Raw genomic sequence first — 25,034 nt, 5'->3', positions numbered from 1 at the left:
GAAGGATTAAGACGGTTTTGAAGGATGGACTGTAATGAATACAGACTTATATCATTGCATTAATAAATTATAAGACAAAGTTAACCTACCATGAAAATATTTCCCGCGAAAACCTAGTTCTTGTGTAGTTGCCTCGAATTGTTTCCTGAAAAATGATGCAAATGAGCAAACGACGTACGAGTTGTAACTTGCAACATTGACCGTTGTAATAATTACTATGGTCGTATTTCGATATACACTACCTGTATTGAAGTTCTATAGTATACGTGAATCATAGATTTTAAGTACTGGTAATGTATATCGGAACTCGGCCTATATCTCTTCTTCAACGAACTTGCATTATACATGAAGTTATTACAATTAAAGCTAATAACATTACTTAGTATTTCTCTACATTAAACAAGATTTTACCTTCCACGACACGATCGCAACAAGAATCAAGAACTGAAAAACTGCACAGAACCGACTGCACAAATAACGCGGGCTAGATTTGGCTCAGTGCTGTCAACTTTCAAAAAACAGTAAAGCTAGAACGCTAGATTCTAGAAGACACTTTGAACAGAGAGGAATCTGAGAGAGGACATGACGGCCCAAAACCTGTAACCGCAAAATGCTGTCGCGCACTACTGCCCTCTGACAAAGTGGTTGTAAACTACATAGCAACGTCCACTTTTCTTAGGGTACATCATCCATTTTTCAAGGCTAGAGATGATAAATCGATATTTGATTCATATTGGCTGCGTTCGGGAAGCGCGTTATCAACGCTATTTGTGTCACTTATCCTTATTTCACGTTTAAGGGGATGCTGGAGTGACGGTCGAAGTTAATCAAAGTCGATAGTACAGACTTTTTTACATTCCAAATTCGATAATAGTGACATCTTTCATTCATTTCTTATACTTATCTATATCGTTGTGTCTCGCTCAAACGCATTCATCTGTCCTTATCTGACGTATTGCAACGTCATCTCTTAGAAAGAGATCAACTAAAATACTGCACGGTTTCATGGCTTCACGTCAATTTTATTCGTAGTATACGAACGAAATTTTTGGCGACTCTTTTCTCTTGTACCAAAGCCTCTACATCGTTTCTAAAAGCATAGGATTGTTGTTCAAGGTTTTCTGTAGGCTGCTGGCTACTTATTTTAAACGGGTAAAATCTGAAACTCTTATATGCAGCACATATTGTGACGAGTTGACTGCAGGAGCCGGTGACAAAACTACAATTTTTAATTTTCTTTCATTTTTCGCGTTACATTGTAGCTGGCAGCCTGTGTTGTTGTCGATACTTTGATTGTGGAGAAGGACTTTTCAATCCATAAACACAATTAAGAGAAAAGAGTCTTTAAAAATTGATGGTAAAACAGGACACTCCAGCATCCCCTTAATGGATGACGAAGATAGAATGACACAAATAGCGCTAATAGTGTCTCTCCGAACCCAGCCTATATGTTTCTGTGAATCTGTGAGTGAAGCTTCGCTGCATGAAATAGCACCTTAATTCTCTGGCGGTTCCAGGTTCCAGTGTTTCGAGGCTAAGGTTACAAAAAGAAGAGTATTTTCTTGAAGTCATTGTTAACCAATGTCGACTACATTTTACCATTATTTTTTACATCATACGATAAATTAAGAAGTAAAACTGATATTTAAAGTGTATAATTCCAAGTTATAACATAACCTGTACGAACTAATAATGTATGTAAACATGCATAATAAATACTAATTTCTCTGTAGAATCGATATTTTTAATCGAAATAATCATGAATTAGTTCACAATATTTAAGTCGAGTAATTGGGCAATATATAAAATCTGAGTCGTTACTTCTAGATGTATATGTGTTAAAAAACGTGGAAACTAAATAGTTTTGAAAAGTCTTGTTGCTTTTGCTTAGAAGTATGTTTGCTCACGTTCGACAGAGACTATTGTTTAATACGGTAGTCAAATATGGCAAACAGAAAAAATATAGTATATCAGCTGTCAGCGAAGTTAAAAATGAAGCCAAAGATGTAGAACCAATATATCCATCCATTGAAGATATAAGCTTTAAAGCTAAATGCAAAAGGAAAAGGCAAGCTTGGCATGAGGAAATCAAGAGCTTAGAAACTGTGGAGGAGAAGCTATTCAAGATTAATATGCCACGTTATTATGGCTGGAAGTCGCTAATCCTAAAAGAACATGTTGTACCATATAATTCTTTGTCACATGCGCAATATTTTACAAGAACACATATCGTCAAGGAATTTGGTCTGCCAGCATATTATAATACTGTAATTTCTATCGAACAATTAGATAAAATAGTACAATCAATCAAGAGTGACATAGAGGATAACATAATTTTTGAACATTGCATCAGAAGGTAGGTATTTCTGTGAATTGAATATTCTTTTCTTTATGATGTAATATATAAACTATAAATTATAATTAATTATCTGATTATTCACTGTTAATTAATATATATGTGTTATTTTAATATTTGAAAACTTTTCTTTTCAATATTAATATATTATATTATTACAGAAGAGAGCATGAAATAAAAGCAGATAAATTTCCATTGGATGAAAACATTAAGACTTTAGACAGAAAAATAAACATGGAAGAAATTATATCTAAATCATTAATTCACAGAATTAATAGAACAATGCTGATACATCTTACCTCTGAAAATCCACATTTATTACACACCGAAGTTGATTTCGAACCAAGATTAGAAGCATCTTGGTTTATGGGTGGTATAAACCCCCCTAATTTTGTGAGGAATTTTAGAAAATCTGTTAAATTTCTGAAGAAATTTGTTGATGACTCAGTAAATTTGCCTGTTCAATATTTTGGTCAACCTGTCGTACATTTGAGACATAAGCATCCTCTGCGACAGATTATTCCCTTAAGCGATTGCGAAAATTCAGCTTTGGAAGTGCCTACATTCAAATTGAATCCCAAGGTATTAAATTATACTTTTGAAAAGAAACACTTAACTAATATACCTGGATTTTGGCCTGGCGATGAAAATGAATTCGGACTTTTATCGTATCATAATTGCACGTACTTGCAAACAAGGCCAGAAAAATATAATGATACATCTACAGCACTCACAATACAGGCTATATTAGCATCTTATAGCTGGTTATTGTCGCAAGCCTGTTATCAAGGTACTTTTGTAGTTTAAAATTATAATTTAAATAATTTGAATTTCGAGTTTTACACGTCTAAAATTTCAGGTTTTTCTACTTTTAATGATATTACGTATCCATTAACTACTCAGACGATTATAACAAATGGACAATGGTGGTCATTTTTTGTTTATCAACTTAATACTACTTTAGTGCATTCTGAGTACGCGGATGAAAATTCAAAGCGCAACATATGTTGGATTACAGAACCAATTAAATTATTTGATAAAATAGAAAATGAGAAAGTTCATGGTTTAAATGAAGAAGTTCTCAAAACTTTAATTAAGTTTTACATGAATATTCCTGAAGAAAGAGTAGGCGTAAATTTAAAACCATATTTAGGGAAATCCGTGAAAGTAATAGCAGACATCGAACATGATGAAAGAAGAAATTGGCTCGAAAAACAGTATAAGCATCTAGTGGCTAACAGGCCGAGGCACAGGTAAAATAACATTAAAGTTATTTTAATAATTATACCCTTTTTATTATATTTTTAATGTTAACTGATAGTAAAAGGGAATTATGTTTATATTTATTAATTTGTTATATCTTTTTTTAGACGAATACCGGAAATATATGATTGGCAAAAAATCTATATTATTAAACATAAAACTCGTCCAATGGATAAGAAACGAGAACCTTGGGAATTTGGCATTAAAATGTACAAACGTACATTAGATGATCATCAACCGGCTTATATACCAAGACGTTTACGAGCAAATCCCAAAAAGAGAAGCATAGGACGATGGGCAAAAACGTTTTATCCATAATTAAAGGTACAAATTATTATATTGAATTATATTATATTTTAAATATAATAGCGATTGTATAAAAGACAATTATTAATTTTTATTGTAACGTGTATAATACCATACAACATACAACTTCGTATAACATACAATCTTTGTTTCTATGTGAAAAGTTCATACAAAGTGTGAAGCAATGTTAAAGTTTTATGATTTTGACTTTTCTGCAAGAAAAGTAAAGAAGACTTGTATATTTCTTATATATATATAATTTAGATATAAATTTCTGCATTATTGTGCTAAATACAACAATGTATTGAAAGATTTGGCAGGTAAGCGTACATTTACTACGTTGTTTTTATTCTTATTTTTTACTGTTATAGTGGAAGGAGTGTTAGCTCTGCAACACAAAAATTTCAAATTATATATTTTAAGAGTTTATTAAATTATGAAAAAATAATTATAGTAATTTAAAATAAAGAAAAATAAGTAAAAAAGATAGTTAAAAAAATTAGAAAATTAATTTTTTTAAATAAAAAAATATAAAAAAGATTGTCATATATTTTTCGAAAAAATTTTGTTACATAGAGTGCTTTCTAGCAAGGATTCAATCAGACACGGTGTAACACAATGAATCATTACATCCTTGTTTGCCTATGTTAAACAAGGATGAAACGATTCACTATGTTACACAGTGACTGACTTGTGTTCTTGCTGGAAAGCACTCGTAATGTGACTGCTATAAATAATTAATGTGACGGTTTAAAATATTTTCTACTAACTTGTTAACAGCCACGACAACAATATGTTGTTCGGGCGTCAAGAACGCTATCGTTTTAATGTTTGGATTGTCCTCAAGACCCGTAGATAAAATTCTATAAGAGTCACGCGGCACAAATTGGCTGAAGTGAGAAATTGCGTAAAACATAGGCTGCTTGTAAAATTCGTCTGTTTGCGGTATTACGATGATTGGTGAATCTACATAATTTTTTGCCCAATTTGGTGCTCCGTACTCATTAAGTGCCATATTCCAATCTATCCATCCAACTATCCAATGTGATAAATTCTAGAAATATAATTTGTAAATCTTATTAATATTATACACAATTCAAAGTACTTTTATATATTACATATATGATTTATATTACTTTCATTTTTATATTTATATTACTTTTATCTTTTACATAATGAAAATACCTCGTGCTGTAATAAAATTTCTTAATACCGTAAAACGGATTAACCAAATAATATATACAAATAAATCAAAACAGGACTCTCAATATTAAAATAGTAAAATTATATGACATCAAGGCAAATAGGAGTCCACGAATAAGATTACAAACATTATAAACTAAAAAGTGTGTATAAACTAATAAATTACCTATTAATAGAGAATAAGATAATATTTAATAAATTCACATTACATGTTTCGGCTACAAATTCGAGCCCTCCTCAGATGTAAAAAATACAATAAAATTATATACTGTGTAAGATAAAACGCAACCGCTAATGAAAAACGCTGAGAATATACAATATCATATCGATGGAATGCTAGTGCTGGATACCTTGGATTGGGGTAAGTCTTTTACCAGGGGGAAACTTGGTTGCTTGCATTGCATTTATTCTTTAAGTACGTATATAAAAAATTCACTAAGTTTTTTCTTTTTTCTTTTCCAATAGTACGACGAACGAAAAAGTTTTTTCTCAATCGGTCTTCCAAACAATTGACGAGCAATTTTCGTTTCCTCTGTTTCAAGTATTTTATCTAGCACTATCATTCCATCGGTATATTGTATATTCTCAGCGTTTTTCATTAGCGGTTGCGTTTCATCTTACACAGTATATAATTTTATTGTATATTTTTATTGTATTTTTTATATCTGAGAAGGGCTCGAATTTATAGCCGAAACATGTAATGTGAATTTGTCAAATAGTATATACTTTTCTAATTAAACTCCAGTGCCTTTAAAAGTTTTTATCATACATTTATAATTAAACGTAGTTCTTATTTCGTGATTAAATTGGAAATGTTCTTCATATTAGGTAGATAAAATTAAAAACTAAATAAATGCGTTTGGAATATAGACCAATTGGTATCGAATATGTATACAAACCTCGATTATATTTAAGGCATATTGTTGTCCTCGGTCCCATGATCCTAATATTACTTTTTCCTTGTCGAAGGGACTGCTACCTACATGAGACGAACATTACACGAATTTTTTTTTAGATTTTTGTAAGAAAGACTCATGCGCGTGGAAATATATTTTTAATTGGTATGATCTACATATATTCTATATAATTAATTATACATACCGGTGCATGCTTCGGTCATCAGTATAAACTTGTCTGGATACTTATCATGCAATATAGACAGTCTAAGCGGTGAAAACATTTCATCAGTGTACCAATGGACCGCAGTGCCAGAGAACAGTTCTTTAGCTTTTGGATCCTCAAACATCATTTCGGTAAACCACGGGATTTCGAAGCGTTGATCGTCCATCGCTATGTAGAGAGGATTATATCCGGCATTAGCTAAAGTCGGAGCTAAATGATTCACGGTCCAAGTCGCAGAGGTGGTGGGCGTCCAACCCATGGAATTGAAAGTGAAGAATGGAATAAATCCATCTAATGGTTCATTGCCAGGTGTTATGCCCCATATATTTATACCACGTTCCTTATATGCGTCAAAGAACTTAACGATATAATCAGCGTAAAGTTGATAATATTTATGTTCTAAAACACCTGTCGATATTATCATATATTACGATATCTCATATTTAATTATTCTAGCACTTAGTACTTACTTAGACAACAAAAAGTATCTAAAATCGGGTCATAAGACGTTTTTTGCGTCTAAAAGATGACTTAAAGACGTCTTATGTCACAATTTTGGACTTTGTGTTGTTTGAGTATCTATAAATAATAATATAAAGCAAAATATAGCTTTTACAAATAATTTGAAAGAGAGAGAGAGAGAGAGAGAGAGAGAGAGAGAGAGAGAGAGAAGACGAAAATATTGAATTAAATTAAATTTATTTTGAAAATAAAAACGTCATTTTTTTAGTAGCATTGATAACATTAATGATATTGTTGCAAAACTGGTTTTTTTTTTAAAGAGAAATGTTATCAAAATATTTACAGAGAATGAAGTAAGACACACCGCGAAATAAAATGGACCAGTTATTATGTTTTATTTTTTTTTCGGGTTTAAAAAAGATTTAAAAATTAAATTGCAGAGTTTATTTATAATTATGCTATACCGTTTTATTCACACAAATATGAGTCCTGTTCTTATTCTTATTTTTCTTATTAAGTCGAATGAAACTCTTGATTTTTTCACTATTAAATCATAAAACGAAAAATCTTGATTTTTTCACTATTAATTCAACATATATACATATAATGTTTGTAAATCTTTGCGTTCTTGGATACTTGATAACAATAACTCAAATGCCTGCGGATCCTTATGTTAGTGCTAGATTTTGTTAATAAATACTACTGTTTGCTTTCTAAATATGACTGATTTAAAGCTAATATCTTTTTTAGCGTTTCTTAATTGTCGAAAGTATTTTAAAATTGTTTTAATTGATTGTACATTTTAATACTATATTTTTACGAAATAAAACACCGAAAAATTTTGTGCATTTAAACATTAAAGCGGTATTTGCTATCGTTAAAAAATACTAGAAACAAAATGTAAAGTTTTGATTTTAAATTAATCAGTTGATTTATTTTCTGTCTCATTTTACTTTATCTCTGCCTGTTTTATGTATTAGGATTATACATATATAATATCATAATAGACTTTTGTCTATAAGTAATTAACCTTTTCAAAATTTTAATAAAGTATAAACTTTCGTAAATTTTTTAAATTCAATATTTTAGTCGTGTAATAAACACTTTAAAGCTTTCTGGTTTCTAGAAATTTTTTTCTGGTTAATGCAGGATATTGTCTCATCTAATATTTCTTTACCCCAAGTTATACATTTAGAACTTTTCATCCACGCAGGCGCGCTCCATGCAGTCGTTAATACCTTAAGTTCATCTGAATTAGACATAATATTTTTGATATGATGTAGATATCCAATTTTGAAGTCATCTTCCTCCACAAGTTTAAAATTACTTAACGTAAAATCATTGAGTACGTCGTCGTATGTATATGGTCTCGTCGAGAAATCGGTACCTGCGATAGGTATACGAGTAAACGTGTATCCGATACCGTCGGAACCAAAATACGACCTAGAAATAACTATACATGAGAGGTTATCATCGGAATGGATGAAATCCAGTTATTTCTTATTCACAATTCTGAATAAAATAGCACTCATGATGCATTTTTAAATGAAACAATAGATTTTCTACTCAAAATTTTGAATAGTATTCATGGCCCATTTTAAGAAAATAGGCCATTAAAAGAAAAACTTTTTTATTCAATTGGATTGAAAAACTGCATTTCTTATTCAGAATTTTAAATTAAACAGTATTCACGATGCACACAAAATACTATAATATTATTTTTAGATTGAAAAGCATAGAAATATACTCCATGTCATTCCTATAAATGAATAAAAACGCATTCAAGATTGAAAAGGAATAGACATTTGTTTCATGCAATTCCTATAAATAAATAAAAATGCATTCAGAATTGGAAAGGATTCATTTTAACATTCATGAATCCATATTTCTGAAAATCTGAATCCATTTTAAAATCCATTTCAATCCATTCTCGTTTGCTGGGTACGGAACTTATGTAATAATTTTTTGAAAATTTGTGTAATCCTGAATTATTAAAGTTTTAAAATTATTATAATAGAATATTGCGCATCGTTTACAGCATCAACTCCAAATCGCTCTTGATTAATACGATTTTGATTTAACAATATGTATGACGTAAGAAACGTGTGGAAAATTTCAACCTATTTTTATCATCATGATATAATTATATATGGTTTATGTATGGTATAGTATACTGTGCTATGTAAGAAATAAAAATGAAATCGTCCAATGAGAAATAACAATGAAATCAATGTCGAATCGACGTCGATTTGATGATTTCGATATCGAATCAACATCGATTTCAATATCATTTCTCATTTAGATAATAATCATTTGTGCTTCAAAAATAATTGTGCAGAAGAATAAATATTAAAGATTATCATATCAGAAAAAGGAACACTTAATATGCTCATCAAGTTTCATAGAAATTGGTGAGGGATAATTCATAGCCTCCCTTCGTAAGATTTAAGCCCTAAACACAATGCGAGGCAACAGCGATAGAAGTAATGATAATGATAGAAACAGAGGAATCCACCCAGCTAACAATAAATATTAATAGAAAGTTCGATTCGTATTCCCAATGTGCCGAATATTCTGGCACAGTGAAAGAATCGTCACAGAATATACAAATGTCGATGAAATGTTCAGAATATTGTATGAATATTCTTTGTATATATACCGATTCAAAGAATTTGGAGTACGACGGACAATCAACCCGGATATGTTATCTAGTCGAAGTTCCAAATCGAATAATGCTTTCGATTTTCAAAATCTCAGGGGCATCTTTTCCCTTTATTCGGTTGAACTGAAATTGTACACAGATTATTTTTTCATAAAATGGAACTAAATTAGCAGGTAGCGCGAAGAAAAATTCCCAAAAAGGTTTTCACCAAGAGTAAATAAGGGCCACTCTAATACTGCAGTCTATAAGCGATCAGATTGATTAGCTTTTTATTTCTTTCGCAGCATTGTGCAACGAGAGGCGACAATTATGAATCGCTTGTTTCTATACTATTCTTATTTCTATACTATATTGTTCTTGTCGTTGTTGCCTCGCATTGTCTAGAGCTTTTATTCCGTTCCTCGATCTTGAAGTTTTTTTTCCCGATTAATGTTATCGCTCTGCACTCCTAATTAATAATGGCAATCACGTACTCAAGTAGTATTTGTTGAGTTTTATTACTAAGACTTCTAATGTTGAGTGCGGCGGCATCGGTCATTGCTCCGCCAAATCCTTGTATCTTTTGAAATTTCTGATTATTGTCCACTGTGAGAACCAGACCGGTTTCGGATTCATTTTTGGCGGTGAAATTCATAACGGACAATTGCATTCTTTTACCATCTTCGGTGGATGTGTAATATAAAAGCTGGTTCTCTTGTAAGTTTTCCTTGCTTACTGTATCGCAATACGTCGAGTTACAGACGCATACTATAAAATTGTTCCCGAATGAACGTGGTATACATTCGTCTCCTGTAATGAAAAGAAGAACATTCAATTGTATGTTCCGACACTTAAATTGGCATGTATGATTTTTTAATTGACACATTGTTATAGAAGTCTTTTCAAAAATATTGAAGCTTTGATAGAAGTATCGAACATCACTCACTCACTCACTCACTCACTCACTCACTCACTCACTCACTCACTCACTCACTCACTCACTCACTCACTCTCTCTCTCTCTCTCTCTCTCTCTCTCTCTCTCTCTCTCGCTCGCTTTCTCTTTCTTTTCCTATGTATTCCAAGACTAAACTGTGCAACTATAACTTTATAACAGTAATTAATTTGTGTGTTCTGATTTTGGATTGTAAATGGTTCACTTTTCTTTGTATATATAGGAGTAAGTGCCTGCCAAAAGTCTTGGGTTACCCCTGAATAATTTCTGAATGGTTCGAAATATAGGATTGAATTTTACAGGGGTACAACGGGATCGTAAAATCTATTATTGAATCTCAAAAACACCCCCTTAACATTCCCGGGGAGAGGGGGGAGAAGGGGGCCTGAAAATCTTAAATGGCATGTGAAGTCGAGAGAAGGCTCGTTTGAAAGGATTTTTCGAGACGAGAATAACGCGGACAGGTCTTTTACGTTTTTTTTTCGCAGAGTTATGATCATTTGAACATTGCTATTCAGAAGAAAGAATTACATCTCTTGTGTGTGTGTGCGTGCGCGTGCATGCGTATGTGTGCGTGCGCGCTCGCTCGCTCACCTTGGCTTGTTGAATTGGTTTTTCAGAAATAGTTGATTTTGAAATTAGATCACGGTCAGGATAAGTGGCATTGAATAATTCGGCTACTTCTCGATAGGATCTTATTGTGTCACTAATTCAATTAAAGATGAGCCAAGATGAGCGCGCGCGCGCGCGCGGACACACGCAAAAGATGTAACAACTCTTTCTTCTGAATAACAATGCTCAAATGATCATAACTCTGCGAAAAAAAATTATAGACTTTGGCCAGTCCGCGTTGTTCTCGTCTCAAAAAGCCCTTTCAAACAAGTCTTCTCTCGACCCCATATGCCATTTAAGATTTTCAGGCCCCCTTCTTCCCCTTCCTCCCAGGAATGAGTGTTTTTGAGGTTCAATGATAGATTTAACGATCCCGTTGTATCCCTGTAAATTTCAATCCTATATCTCGAACCATTCAGAAATTATTTAGATGGCCCAAAACTTTTGTTGGGCACTGTACACACACACATACACGCACGCACACACACGCACACACACAATGCAATATATACACACACCAAGAAAAATAATACCTTATTAATTAATAATTATACTTATTAATAAATAATTAACATAAATATATATATTTAATTATTATAGTTATTCATTAATAAGTATAATTGTTAATTAATAAAAAATATTATTTTTTTTATTTTCTACATTATCTATTACTATTTCTGTAGTAATGCCTTTGTACATTTAGCACTTGGAAAGTACTTTACCTAGAGCGCTGTACAAATAAAGATATCTATCTATCTATCTATCTATCTATCTATCTATCTCTCTATCTATCTATCTATCTATGTATATCGAAAAGAATAAAAAACTTGGCTCGTTATAAACTATTTTGTGAAATTAAATTCACTCATTTCAGTAAATCTGCTCTACGCTGATTGTATGCAAAATTCGCAAATTCAAGTTTATTTTTTAAGTATTATAAATGCCATACAATTTTGAAAATTTTGCTGAAATCAATATATTGTCGCAATTTACACTTGACAAATCATGACATTGCGATACTAGGCTCATAGTACTTTCAAAATAAGGAGTTCAAAAACGCTGAAAAATAACCGACGGATAATAATGTAATAATTATGTAAAGTAATGCGTCATTAGTGCAAAATTAGTACAGAATTAACATGTAGTACATAACATAATAAAGAGATAACAATTTTCTAAAAAAAATTTCTTTACTATAAATAGATTTCTTCAATTTTTTTTCTATAACAATATCATATATATTTTTTGAAATAATGAACATAATTATTTTGTAATTAGTAAATTGTATTTATTAAAATTTAAAAAAAGATATAGGTAATGGAAACTACGACACTGATAACATTTAATAATGTTTGGGTAAATATTTACTTTAGGGAACCCAGTTCCGATGACCTTGACGTATATTATCAAGGTTATTACCCTGAGTGACCTCGAACAGGTTTTAGTTGGCGGACGTTATTCGTTAATAAAGTAATAACAAAAAAAGTTTAAGAAATAACATCTTAATTACTGCTTTGGGGCGCACGATTTCCACGCGAAGCAACTCCCATCCCACCTTTCTTCCTGCTTAGGGGTGCACGACTTTCCATGCGAAGCGAGTTCCATCCTATCTGGTCAAATTGCTGGCGAAGTCATGCGCCTCTAAGTAGGGGAAGGGGGAGGTGAGGTGGGAGTCGTTTCGCATGGAAGTCGTGCGCCCCTAAGCAGGGAGGGAGATGGAGTGGGAGTCGCTTCGCGTGGAAGACATGCAGAAATAAGACGTTATTTTTTAAATTCTTTTGTGTTAATAACTTTTTAACGAATAACGTTCGCCAATGAAACCTGTTGGAGGTCACTCAGGGTCATGACCTTGACAACATATGTTAAGGTCAAGGTCATCGGAGTTGGGTCCCCTAAAATAAACATTTACCAATGTTTGTTTTATTCGGAAATTTTTTTTATTGGCCACGAAAGATTTCGGAAACATTCTTAAACGTATTAAAAAATAAAATAACACCAAATATTGTTTTTAATTGCAAATACCTTTCACTGTGATGAAGACAGCAATCAAAATTACCGTGCGTAGCATTTTCAATTATTGCGAAGAACTCTTTTTAATCTGCAAATAAAGTGCGTTTCACTTTTCGATTAAACACTCATGATACACAAAAATATTAATATATATACATATGTGCTGCATTATATATATACGCTTATTTTAATTGACTAACATCTGTGATAATAGCCATCAGTGCGTAAAATCAAAAGATAATTGGAATTTATTTATGATTCAGATCTTCGGATATCGTTTTATTAAATTGGCATTTTGTTATACCAGGTATGTAAATATGAAACCGGAATTTATCAATAGATGGCCATAGCTGTCAATGTAGTTGCCGTCAGACCGCGTCATTGACGCCATTTCCTTGTTCTGACATCTGACAAAAGGTCTGTTTTCTGTGGCTGAACTAGTGTACACTTTTGGAACTTAAAGTGAGAAAGATATACTTTTGATATTTTTTTGTTTAAAGCGAGAAAGAGAGTTCTAGAACAGTCTAGTGCAGGAACAGAAAACAGACCAAAAGATTTTCAACTCACAACAATACAAGTTTCATACAACAGTATAGTTTGTAATAACGTTGAACATGTCGAATTTTGTGCCTGGAAACTACGATTTGCGAACAGCATTGATTTTCTGTTACCATTTGAAGAAAACTGCTGCAGAATCGCATCGAGTGCTTGTCGAAGCTTACGGTGAGCATGCTCTTGGTAAATCACAGTGCTTTGAGTGGTTTAAAAAATTCAAAAGTGGCGATTTTGACGTGAGAAACGAAGAACGTGGAAAACCACCGAAAAAGTTTGAAGACAGCGAATTGCAAGCATTGTTGGATGAAGATGATGCTCAAACTCAACAACAACTCGCGGATCAATTGAATGTGACACGAGAAGCCGCCTCCATACGCTTGAAATCCATGGGAAGGATCTAGAAGATGGGAAAATGGGTTCCACATGAACTGAATGAAAGACAGCAGGAAAACCGAAAAACCACTTGCGAAATGCTGCTCGCCAGGTACAAAAGAAAGTCATTTCTCAATCGAATTGTGACTGGCGATGAAAAGTGGATATATTTTGAGAATATTCTGTGTTCGGTGGGATCAGAAAGTTGTGATCTATTATGAGCTGCTAAAACCTGGCGAAACCGTTAATACTGAACGCTACCGACAACAAATGATCAATTTGAATCAAGCTTTGCGTGAAAAACGACCGGAATATCAAAAAAGGCAACACAAAGTGATTTTGCTTCATGATAATGCACCATCACACACAGCAAAACTGGTCAAGGAAACGATTGAGGCGTTTGGTTGGGAAATACTTTCGCATGCGGCTTACTCACCAGACTTGGCTCCGTCCGATTACTAATTATTTGCATCAATGGGACACGCACTTGCTCAGCAGCGCTTCACTTCTTACGAAGATGTACGAAAATGGCTAGATGACTAGTTTGGCTCAAAAGAGCAACAATTTTTTTGGCGTGACATCCACAAATTGTCAGACAGGTGGGAAAAATGTATAGCTAGCGATGGGCAATACTTCGAATAAAATATTTTTTATCATTTTCATGCAATAAACGTGTATTTTCTATTAAAAAATTCCGGTTTTATATTTACATATCTGGTATCTAAAGCCTCTACTTATGTTACTTATGTAAGAGGATCTTTTATTTTTATATCTATTTAGATAATGATAATAATTTCAATAGTAATTGTGCATAATTTTTGCAATATATTGTGTGTGTGTGTGTTTGTGTATACGTCTTACAATGTTAAAAATCTCTAATTACATCAATATTGGCAACGTGTCAAATATTTAAAATTTTTATAGTACAAGAATATACATTTTGATGATTTGTGTGGTTGTGTGTGATATTGTATCTCAATATTATTTACTACTATTATATTAAATAGCGATATTAATAAATTAATTTTGTTTCGATTATTATATAAAATCAAGAAATATCGATATATCCATATAATAATCGAAACAAAATTAATTTATTAATATTGCTATTAAAATCGAATAGGTACTTTTTTAACACTATGTTGTATTTTCCTGTAGCCATGATTAATTGTCTTTTTTGTAATTATTTATTTGATTATATTACACACGAAAGAGTGTTGTAAATTTAAATGCTCATTTAAGCCATATTAAACTAAATCTTAATTTTTGACGGATTAAAAGTAGGTCACAAATGAGGGAAGTGTCAGAGATTTGAAGAACTGTGTATCGCTGATGATGACTAAAAAAAGAGTCGAAACGTTAATATTGAAATATATATTCAAGTAAATACTGTACGAAACAGCAATATAATTTAATCACGCTCCAACTGCGTTACATTCTCATTTGTCTTAATTTCATTACTGTATTTCGAGAGTCACAAGGAAATTATAATTTTTCCGTTACAAATTAAAAATAAATCATTACACAATCACTAAAAATGTAATGCTTAAACTTGGTATCTAGATACACAGATACTCAGAAGCATAAAAAGAATAACCGTAACGAATTGTAATATTTCAATAATCCTCTTTTTCTTTTTTTCAATAGTTTAATTCTGGTTTTCAGGTTAATTCTTCTCTCTCCCTTTTTAGTTTAATTCTTTTTAATATATTCTCTTATATGCATATAATATATGTTTGTACCTCAATATCGTTGAAAGTCCTGCACTATTCGTAGAGCAGAAACATTACTATTGTTTATTCGCTAATGGTATGATGATGACTGAAGAATAGCGCGATATTAGTCATTCGTGTGTGCCTATCGGAACGTACAATAATGTTTCCGATAAGCTGTCGATAATGTATTTATCAGTACATTTTAATAAATGCACATTTTCTTAGTTTAGGAAACTATCTTTTTTAGGGAAATGAAAGTTGTTCTTGCTATAATATGTTCGAGAAATTGCACTAGTTTACTAAGAATTATTTTTATCTAAGAATTATTTTGAACACTATGCAAGATGTTTTTCATAAATTTTTGGAATCTAAAAGTGATATTCGCAAGCCAAATTTTACTACTATGTCAGGTTTTTGAAATAATTGACGTTTAGTACAAAAAATGACTTTTTTGTGTAAAAAATTTTAACATTGTATATTAAAAATCTAATTAGAAGTCATAAATGTATTCATCCTATTTTAAAAATGCATTTTTTATTTCAATATCTTACTTTTTGATCATAATATAAAGGATTTAAATGTTGAAAATTAGCTAGTGACAATGTTTTGCTGTAACTAAAAATATATAAGATTATCTTATATGGTTTAAAATTAAAAAAAAATTTTTGTAAATTGTTATTTCTTTTAATAGTTTTTAAAATTATTAAAATAAGTGTAACTTCTTTTAATAATTTTTTGTAAAGCGTTGCTTATAGACACGTTTGTCTGCAATTACGTAATGAAACAAATTGACACAGTTTAAACAGGCATAAATATAATAGGTCTATGCAATTAGTGAGTTTATCTAATTTACGGTTCTGCTTCAAAAACATTTTTTTGCTACACTCATTATATATATTAACAAAATATGCACTTTTAAAAAGGTTAGTTAAAAAAAAAAGTAAATTTTTTTACTTCTAAGAAAATACACAAGAGAGTTAATAGTTATATTCTCTCAAAAATTTTATAGAAAATAATACATTCGTAACAGCATATTTGTTAAAAGAGAAGAAAATATTACTTTTAGAATGTATAACGATTTCAGACTCTTCTCTCATTATATTTGAATAAAAATATAAACTTGCAAAATATATTTAAAATTATCGTTGTTAATTATTGTCAGTCTTAGCTAACAATATATTATTCATGTCAAACATTTATTACAAATTTCAATAAATATTATGTAATTTATGTAATATAACGTTATATAATTACATGATATAAATATATAGTTATTTATTGTATATTATACGTGTATTTCATAAAATTTAGAAATTCATTACTGCGATTTGCATATTGATAGAGATTGTAATGTTTTCTATCAAGTTTATATATTTTAAAGAAGTCTATTGCGTGTAATGTTGATAATTAGTTAACTAATTTGTGAACGTTTATATATACAGGATATTTGAAAAATAATGATAAATCTTTTGCATAGGGGCAGAATGGACTAAACTGAGAAGAAATCCTCTTTTGCAATTTTCGCAACATTCGCAAATTAACAAGATATTAATTACTAAAAATTGCCGAAAATTGATCTTCAATAATTTTTTACTCAAATACTACAAACTTTACAGAAAAACTGAAAGAGACAAATATTGTTTATTTTCTTCTTATAGAGCTCTAAGAATTTGACGGATATCCATTTGTGTCCGTATATCTCCATAAAGAATCAGTCAAATTGAAATATCAATTATCGATTTCGAAAGTAGAGATTTCAAGCTTTCAAATGCTTTTTTGAATTTTTGTCTGCGATAATTTTTTACCGAGTCACGATGTTCTGAATATTGTGCAATTTTAAGCGTGTTCTAAAGTGTTCCCTATTTTTTGTTGAGTAGTGTATATATATATATACATATATATATATATACGTAGAGTCAAGTTTTTAATTTACATCACAATTTCGTAAATAATTGAGATAAATAGAAATTTAGCACGAGCAGATATATGACCACGCTTGAGATAACCATTTACAATAATATTTAATTTTGATAAATTTGATCGTACAAATATATATATGAACAAATATATATATATATACATACATGTTTATATATATATATACGGAGATACTTGCTTAAAGTTTGAGAAAACAGATTTATTATTAATAATTTTAACCGAAACTAAAATAAAGCAATAAAGAATCAATAAAGTATCTGTTTTATATTAAAGAATAGATATTCTAAGAATTATAATTTCATAAATGAGATATAAGTCTGCAATAAGAATGTATAAATTATTAAATGATAAGTTATCAGTGATGAGTGATAAGTAATGAAGATACACGTTTATATACAATAAATAACAAGTATTAATTCCCCTTTTGTTCTCTCTCTCTCTCTCTCTCTCTCTCTCTCTCTCTCTCTCTCTCTCTCTCTCTCTCTCTCATAGCCATCAATTGTAGAATCCAACATTCACTAAGAAGAACATTCATTATTATACATATTACTAAACAGAGTGAGTAAAAAGTCCCGGATCGGTATAATAACTCGAAAACTAAGCATTTCCGAAAGAAATATTTCTTACAAAAGTTGTAACGTTTTAAACGATCTATTTATTGATCTGGTCAATCTGACCTTCGATAGCGTCCCCAAGGTCAGATCAAGGTTACATCGGTATTGCGTAATGCTAATGCCGGCGGTACTGTAACTTTCAAGCCTTGTAACTAAAAAAATACTTTATGAAAAATAATTTATTGTAGTGTTTTGAAAAGCTTTTGATATCAGCTATTAGATTCTGGAATCAAAAATAGGATATGCCATTAAAAAAATCAATGTAACCTTGATCTGATCTTGGCGATGCCACCCAAGGTTAGACTTGATTAGGTCAGTGAATAGACTATTTAAAACCCTACAACTTTTGTACGAAATATTTCTTTCGAAAATGCTTAGTTTTCGAGATATTTTACCGGCCCGAGATTATTTACTCACTCTGTATATTTAATAAAATATTAAAAATTAATACAGTGATACATTGATATACTATGAACTATGGAATTCGAGATAAACTATAGATTATCAGTAACTCATTAATTTAAATAACAGATCGGATTTTGTCAATATTTAATTTTAAACCCCTGTTAACGATATTTTAGTTGTATCAACAATATCAGTGAAAAAAGTTAATATCTGTTCGTATAGAATCAATGCAACACAATACTAATGAATTTGCACTATCTTTTCGTTTTTATTGTTTGATATCACAAGTAATTTCTTAATTACGCGTCACATTAAAAATGTTCGCATTATCACGACGCACTGTATCACGACGAGTATCTTTCTTTCGCATAGAGTTCGATTCACTGATATCGATAACGGCTAATGCCCTGAGTCGATCAATGAAAATGTTCCAGGGCTGTTGCCCAGATGTGTAGACGTTTAAGGGCTGTTGCCCTAATGTGTAGCATATTTGGTACGGAACTCACGACTACGCCTAGAGAGATAGATCTCTTGAGTCGCGATCGGCTCGAAAGACACAGATCAGAGACAAACGATTTTTGAATTGACTTCTACGACGGTCTCGAGATGAATGAGTGACGGTACCAGTGGAAACAATACGACGATGGAAGGGATTGCACCCCCAGCCGAAAACAAGTCCTAATTGATCGATCATGGATCACGCTGCTAAGGCTGGGTCTACAACCTCGCTTTAAGAAGCCCTAAGCCGTAAAGCCTTAAGAAATTAACTAATCACAGTTACATATGAGAAAAATAATCGACTGTAGTTGGTTAATTTCCTACGGCTTTACGGCTTACGGCCTCTTAAAGCAAGATTGTGGACCCAGCCTATCAAGCACGGACGCACGTGAAACCGCAGCGACTGTACGACGCTGTGATCCGTTTATTGTTGCCGCCGATGATAAATACGTGTGAACGTGTAAGTATATGTACGACTCGTGTCAATGCCGCTGTACCAAATTTGCTGCGTATCGTCATGCATGACATAAAAAAAGCTCAAATATAACGATATCGTTTAAAAAATGTTATTGTAAATACGTTTTAAAACCAATTGTAAAAAACAAGATAACAAATTATTTAGCTCTTAATGGCTCATGCTGTGCATTACTATATTTTGATGTAATTTTAGATAAATAAGTTATATACGAATAGGTAAATCCAAATTAACTTTTGCATGAATATTTATTAAAACTTTATTAGTAGAGAATATATGTAAAAAATAAAATTTAATTCATAATACTACTTCTTTATTAAATTTACAAATAAAATATGATTTTTTTACATAAAAAATGCCAAACAAAAATTAAATAACTTTTAAACCAATAACAAAATTATTCTGAAGTTTAAGATCGAACTAGAAAAATGTAATAATAGAATAATCTATAATTTTTACATTTTTAGTAATGTTTTGAATTGACAATCTTGCGTTTCGCGGATTTTCTCCGTGCTCAAATCCATTCTTGGAATGCCAACGTTTCGTGAACCTTGCAGTCCACTTCATCAGGGCGAGGAGCAGCCTGATACTTTGATTTGAACACGGAGAAAACCCGCGAAACGCAAGATTGTCATATAGGAAACACCCGTGAAAGCCTCAAGAGTTTTGAATTATAACTCACACATCCTTAAAAATATAAAAATGAAAGCTGTAGAAATATAGTGCCAAATATATAATATATAATAGTAAAGATCTGTGCGACATTGTTCTTTGTTGTTTCAAAGATAGGAAGCAGAAGTATCATAACAAAATTCGTATAAAAATATAAAAAAATTTACGTTTAATTCGAAATGAATACTTCTGGATATCGATTCGCGCATTGACAGAAGAGTTAAATTCTAATTTGTAAATATATGTCCTCTAGAAACTGTTAAACAAGTTGCGAAATTTAAATAAGTACGAAAGAGAAAAACATATCTAAAAGGTGTTTTTCTTTTTGAAAAATTTTTCCGTCAATGATAGGCAGAGTATTGTGCTTATCCTTAACTGCAAATCTATTCTCTATTTCTTCCCTTCTTGATTAATGAAATAAAAGAACGAAAGAATACGTGTTTCTTATCTAAAGATTTGTTTTTCCTTTTAAATAATTGTCGTTAAGGATAGGCAGAGTACTGTACCTACATATATCCTTCACGGAAAATACTGTTCTATTCTCTACTAGCTTTTCTCTTCTTGATTAATGAAGTGAAAAAATGAATACGAAAAAAAAAACTTAAAATCTTATAGAAAGATAAGAATGGATATCTCTGGTTTAAGGCGCCTCCAGACTAAATACCTCAAAGTCGCCGTCCGGACGGCACGCTTACCAGATCATCCCCGCTGCCTGCGCGTCAAGCGATCGGTACAACTATACACTTAGTAGTAATAGGCTGGGCGGGCGCGCGTATTCGGCTATCTGTAAAGATAAATATTTCGTTAACTATTGGGAAAGTTGCGAAATGGTAGAGGATTTTTCAATTCAGTTTAGTTCGCTCTACCTGCCCATGAAATATTTGGCGGTTATTTTGAGACATCCTGTATATTGACTATATTTACACCGTAAATTTCCTAAATAGGCCACGACCTGTACCTCAAATTTGATCTTCAGTTATTTAAGCTTCTTATTAGTGTAAACAATTAGTAGGTAACTTTATCTTTTCTTTATATTAGGCCTCGTTTTTTGCTGACCCGATCTAAAATATAGGTCAGGCCGCAAAATAATTCTCTCGGTGTAAACCTAGAGTTGCCATCTACATCCTTTTCTTCGCTGGACATTGTCCTCTTATAGATTCGTAGGACTTTCGGGAATTTTCTAAAGGTTTTCCAGATAATTACTGCTCATAATTATCCTGGAGATACTTTTGGAAAATTTCCTCGGCCGTTTTCAAACGTCCTTAAAAAAAAAAAGAGGACCATGTCTAGGAAAAAAGGATGGATGACAGCTCTAATGCAGTCAATAAATTATGCATATTTACTGATCTTCTATTCATGTTATTGTTTTGTATAGTAAATCTTTCATATCCCGTCGGTCTCGTTGTATGTACTGCGTCGTATGTTACGTAGTCAGATTACCGTAAATCACTTGAGCGTGGAAAAATGGCCAGAGAAGCAACCAGAGAAGTGAGAGAAATATCTCACTTCTAATATGAGGAATAAGGCCGATATGAGGCAATGTGCGAAAGCACTTGACTTATCAATAGCGTTTTCGATTGGGAAAAAGTTAGTGCGCACTCAGTTCACATCAACACTGGACGAGTTCCATGGGTTGCACTGAATAGTGCAAGTTCAAAAGAACACGCCTTTTGAACAAGATTTTTTAGTGCTAAAGCTGAAGTGCCATTTCGAGTTGTAAGATTGTAAGGACTTGACTAGACTGCAGGAAGAACGCAGAAAAATAATTTCGACATCTCATGTTCATAACTTTAAGTAATGATTTTTTACTATATGTAATTAAATAACATATAAGATATTAAGAATATCATATATGTACATATACTTATCAATAATTGTTACACATTTGCATATGTTGCGTTTTCAGTTCAACCGCACAGATTTACTTGTTCCTACTGTATATTTTTATACTGTGACAAAACGATACACTGATATCCTATATATGTATCCAGTGTACTAAACTGGCACCGTTAAAATATCTCATGCCACTTAGTGCGTACTACGCGAGTGTCGTGCGGTCAAATGAGCACGTGCTACTAGCCAAGTGCGCATTGGCACTACCAATCGAACACGCTCTTGGCACTAAGTGCAGCCAATGCACCCCAATCGAAAACGCTTTAAGATACACACGAAAACGCCGAGCACGTCCAACATAGATGAATACGTTAAGAGAGTGCACCACGCCAGGCCGCATGCCAGTATAGTGGCGTAGTATCGGCGCACGAAGCTCCAATCAGGAGCCTGCAACGCAGATAAAGAACAGTACAGCGCTTGTAGAGTAATCGTCACCGATAGCCAATCGCATGCATACAAGGACTGAGCGCGCAGCTAGAGAGCGAAAGCCATATCAAGAACGAAAAGCAATATCACAATAAACGATAATAGGAGCTTTAGTTTAATTTATATGGAAATATATAAAAATATGTAGAAATATGTAGAAATACATCGAAATAATAGCAATATGTACTACAAAACAATGTCAAATGTCTTCCCAGCAAACGAGAATGGATTGAAATGGATTAAAATGGGTTCAGATTTTCAGAAAAAGGGATTCATGAATGTTAAAATGAATCCTTTTCAATCCTGAATGCATTTTTATTCATTTATAGAAATTACATAAAGCAAATATCTATGCTTTTTCAATCCTGAATGCATTTTTATTCATTTATAGGAATTGCATAGAGCATATTTCTATGCCTTTCAATCTAAAAATAATATTATAGTATTTTGTGCGCATTATAAATGCTGCTCAATTCAAAATTGTGAATAGGAAATGCAGTTTTTCAATCCAGTTGAATCTAAAAATAATATCAGCCATTTCTGTGCATTGTGAATATCGCACAATTCAAAATTCTGAATAGGAAATGCAGTTTTTCAATCCAATTGAATAAAAAAAAGTTTTTTTTTTAAATGGACCATAAATGCTACTTAAATTATTCAAAATTATAAATAGGACATTTTTCGTTTTAATCAAACTAAGTTCAAAAAAGTTGTAACGTAAAAATAATTGAGCTATTTAAGACGTCAGTAAAAACCCAAAATATGACATCAAAATGACAAACTTTGCTACCTGGGTAATAATTCAAGATTGAATTATTTAAAGCAACGAAGATCCAGCTTTGACCGTAATAGACGTTTTTCTAGTATTAATTATGATTCTATTTTACATTTGATTGTCTTTCTTAAGAAAATTTATATACATACATATTGATAAGGCTGTAGTTTTGTTACTATTTTTATATATTCCAGATTGTTCACTTTCATTTAGAACATCATTAATTGGCTTATCTAAAATAAATATACTTTTATTTTATTTAATATGTTTATACTATACTTTATTTTATACAATATGTACTGAATATTTGATTAACTTTTAATAAAAAGTGCAAAATAGATATGCTATTTTGATTTATATTTCATATAGTATTTTTTGAGAAAATTTGAGCATACCTATTAATATAACTGCGGTTTCATCATCACTTTTATAGTTTCCAGATTGTTTATTTTTTTCCAGAACAACATTATTAATTGGATTATCTATAACAAATATATTTTTATTTAGTCGTATCCGAATGGTATCTATTCCTCATGCAGTTTTAGCGACAATTTATGTCTTCCTGTTACTGTCAAAGCATGATGTCAAAGTTAATCAAACGTGTTTTAGCATATTGAGAAAATTAATGCATTGTACGAATTGTCTTATATTTGGCATAGATGTACTGACATCAAAATATATACATTACATACACATTACATACATTTGAAAATTCATATATATCACATACACATTTTTATGAACGATATAAAATACACACACGTACACATGCGCGCGGACGCTGGTGCACACACACGCACGCACCTATATTTGTACTACATTAAACATTTGAAAAAAGTAGAAGAAAAAAACAAAACAATAATGGGCTATATCTATATAGATTTGTAGATATTAGCAAGAATAGCGTAAATATCTACTATCTTTAATCTAATCTAAGTTAGAAATCTGTCATATTTGTTTTCATCATACTACTGTGATCAAAAAGTATTCGAACTTTATTTTTTTTTAAATTGCGGGAAAACTGTAGATCAGATCCATTTGCTTTGTTACACATGTCCTTTATATTTGGTAAAAAACTCATGAAGTTTCTTCAAGCCGTTTGAAAAATGACAGTTGTTTATGTCGGTAAAGATTTTTATCGAGCAAAGAATTCGTTTGAAATTTTGCGCTAACGAAATTTCGTTCACAAACGAATTCAAAATGTTGCAATTATCGTCATAAGCTTTTTGCAACATTTTGAATGCGTTTAGAAAGAAAATTATAAAGAATCCCTGAGCGCTCATTGGACGATAGACCAATTAAGTCTAAAATAATGAAAATAGGAAAACACGATTGTTGGCATTTGTGAATGAAAGGATTACGCTGTCCTTGTTAATAGCGCTTTAGCTACGTCAATATATTAATTATTAGTTAATTTGTACGATCTATCAATTTTTTAATTAACTTTTGACATCGTTTAATATTGGAAATGGCCTGATAGAGATCGAATTATTTGATTAGTATATTTGTCATATAAATTCTAACATTCACTTGGGCTCGTAGTCTATTATTTTATTTTGATTTTTAATCCAATGTACTTTTTATTTTCTATGGAAAATATAATTTAATAAAGAATAAGAACGAGATTGGCTATAACATGTTTGATATAATCCGAGCAGAACAGCGAAGATTTACTTTTTATTTATATAAAAGCTTTAATTGAAAAAAAAAAGTGATTATTTTTTTACGCTCAATGCAATGCGCATACGACTCGAGAATGATTTGCGG

General features: G+C 31.5%; 2 protein-coding genes across 3 annotated transcripts; one reads left to right on the top strand and one right to left on the bottom strand.

Annotated features, from left to right (window-relative positions):
• Positions 1-1,498: 1,498 nt before the first annotated feature.
• mRpS30 (mitochondrial ribosomal protein S30) lies at positions 1,499-4,159 on the top strand. Of its 2 annotated transcripts, none has more exons than XM_018504069.1 (5): positions 1,499-1,694; positions 1,828-2,356; positions 2,518-3,146; positions 3,216-3,609; positions 3,727-4,018. In XM_018504069.1, exons 2-5 carry the CDS (start codon positions 1,896-1,898, stop codon positions 3,935-3,937), a joined length of 1,695 nt encoding a protein of 564 aa, XP_018359571.1. In that variant the 5' UTR covers positions 1,499-1,694; positions 1,828-1,895; the 3' UTR covers positions 3,938-4,018. The 2 variants fall into 2 exon arrangements, with proteins under 2 accessions (XP_018359571.1, XP_018359570.1); XM_018504068.1 differs by lacking the exon at positions 1,499-1,694 and adding an exon at positions 4,090-4,159 and having other exon boundaries at positions 1,736-2,356; positions 3,727-3,943.
• A 16-nt stretch (positions 4,160-4,175) lies between these two features.
• Positions 4,176-15,862, bottom strand: LOC108758869 (glucosylceramidase). The gene is made up of 8 exons (XM_018504070.1): positions 15,599-15,862; positions 12,942-13,017; positions 9,848-10,163; positions 7,890-8,155; positions 6,230-6,658; positions 6,028-6,107; positions 4,696-4,979; positions 4,176-4,313 (listed from the first exon to the last, which is right to left on the bottom strand). Exons 2-8 carry the CDS (start codon positions 12,985-12,987, stop codon positions 4,205-4,207), a joined length of 1,530 nt encoding a protein of 509 aa, XP_018359572.1. The 5' UTR covers positions 12,988-13,017; positions 15,599-15,862; the 3' UTR covers positions 4,176-4,204.
• Between the last annotated feature and the right edge of the window lie 9,172 nt (positions 15,863-25,034).

Source organism: Trachymyrmex cornetzi, unplaced genomic scaffold (assembly GCF_001594075.2).
Source record: "Trachymyrmex cornetzi isolate Tcor2-1 unplaced genomic scaffold, Tcor1.1 scaffold16, whole genome shotgun sequence".
NCBI classification, from domain to species: domain Eukaryota; kingdom Metazoa; phylum Arthropoda; class Insecta; order Hymenoptera; family Formicidae; genus Trachymyrmex; species Trachymyrmex cornetzi.
This window is presented reverse-complemented; position numbering and strand designations above follow the sequence as displayed.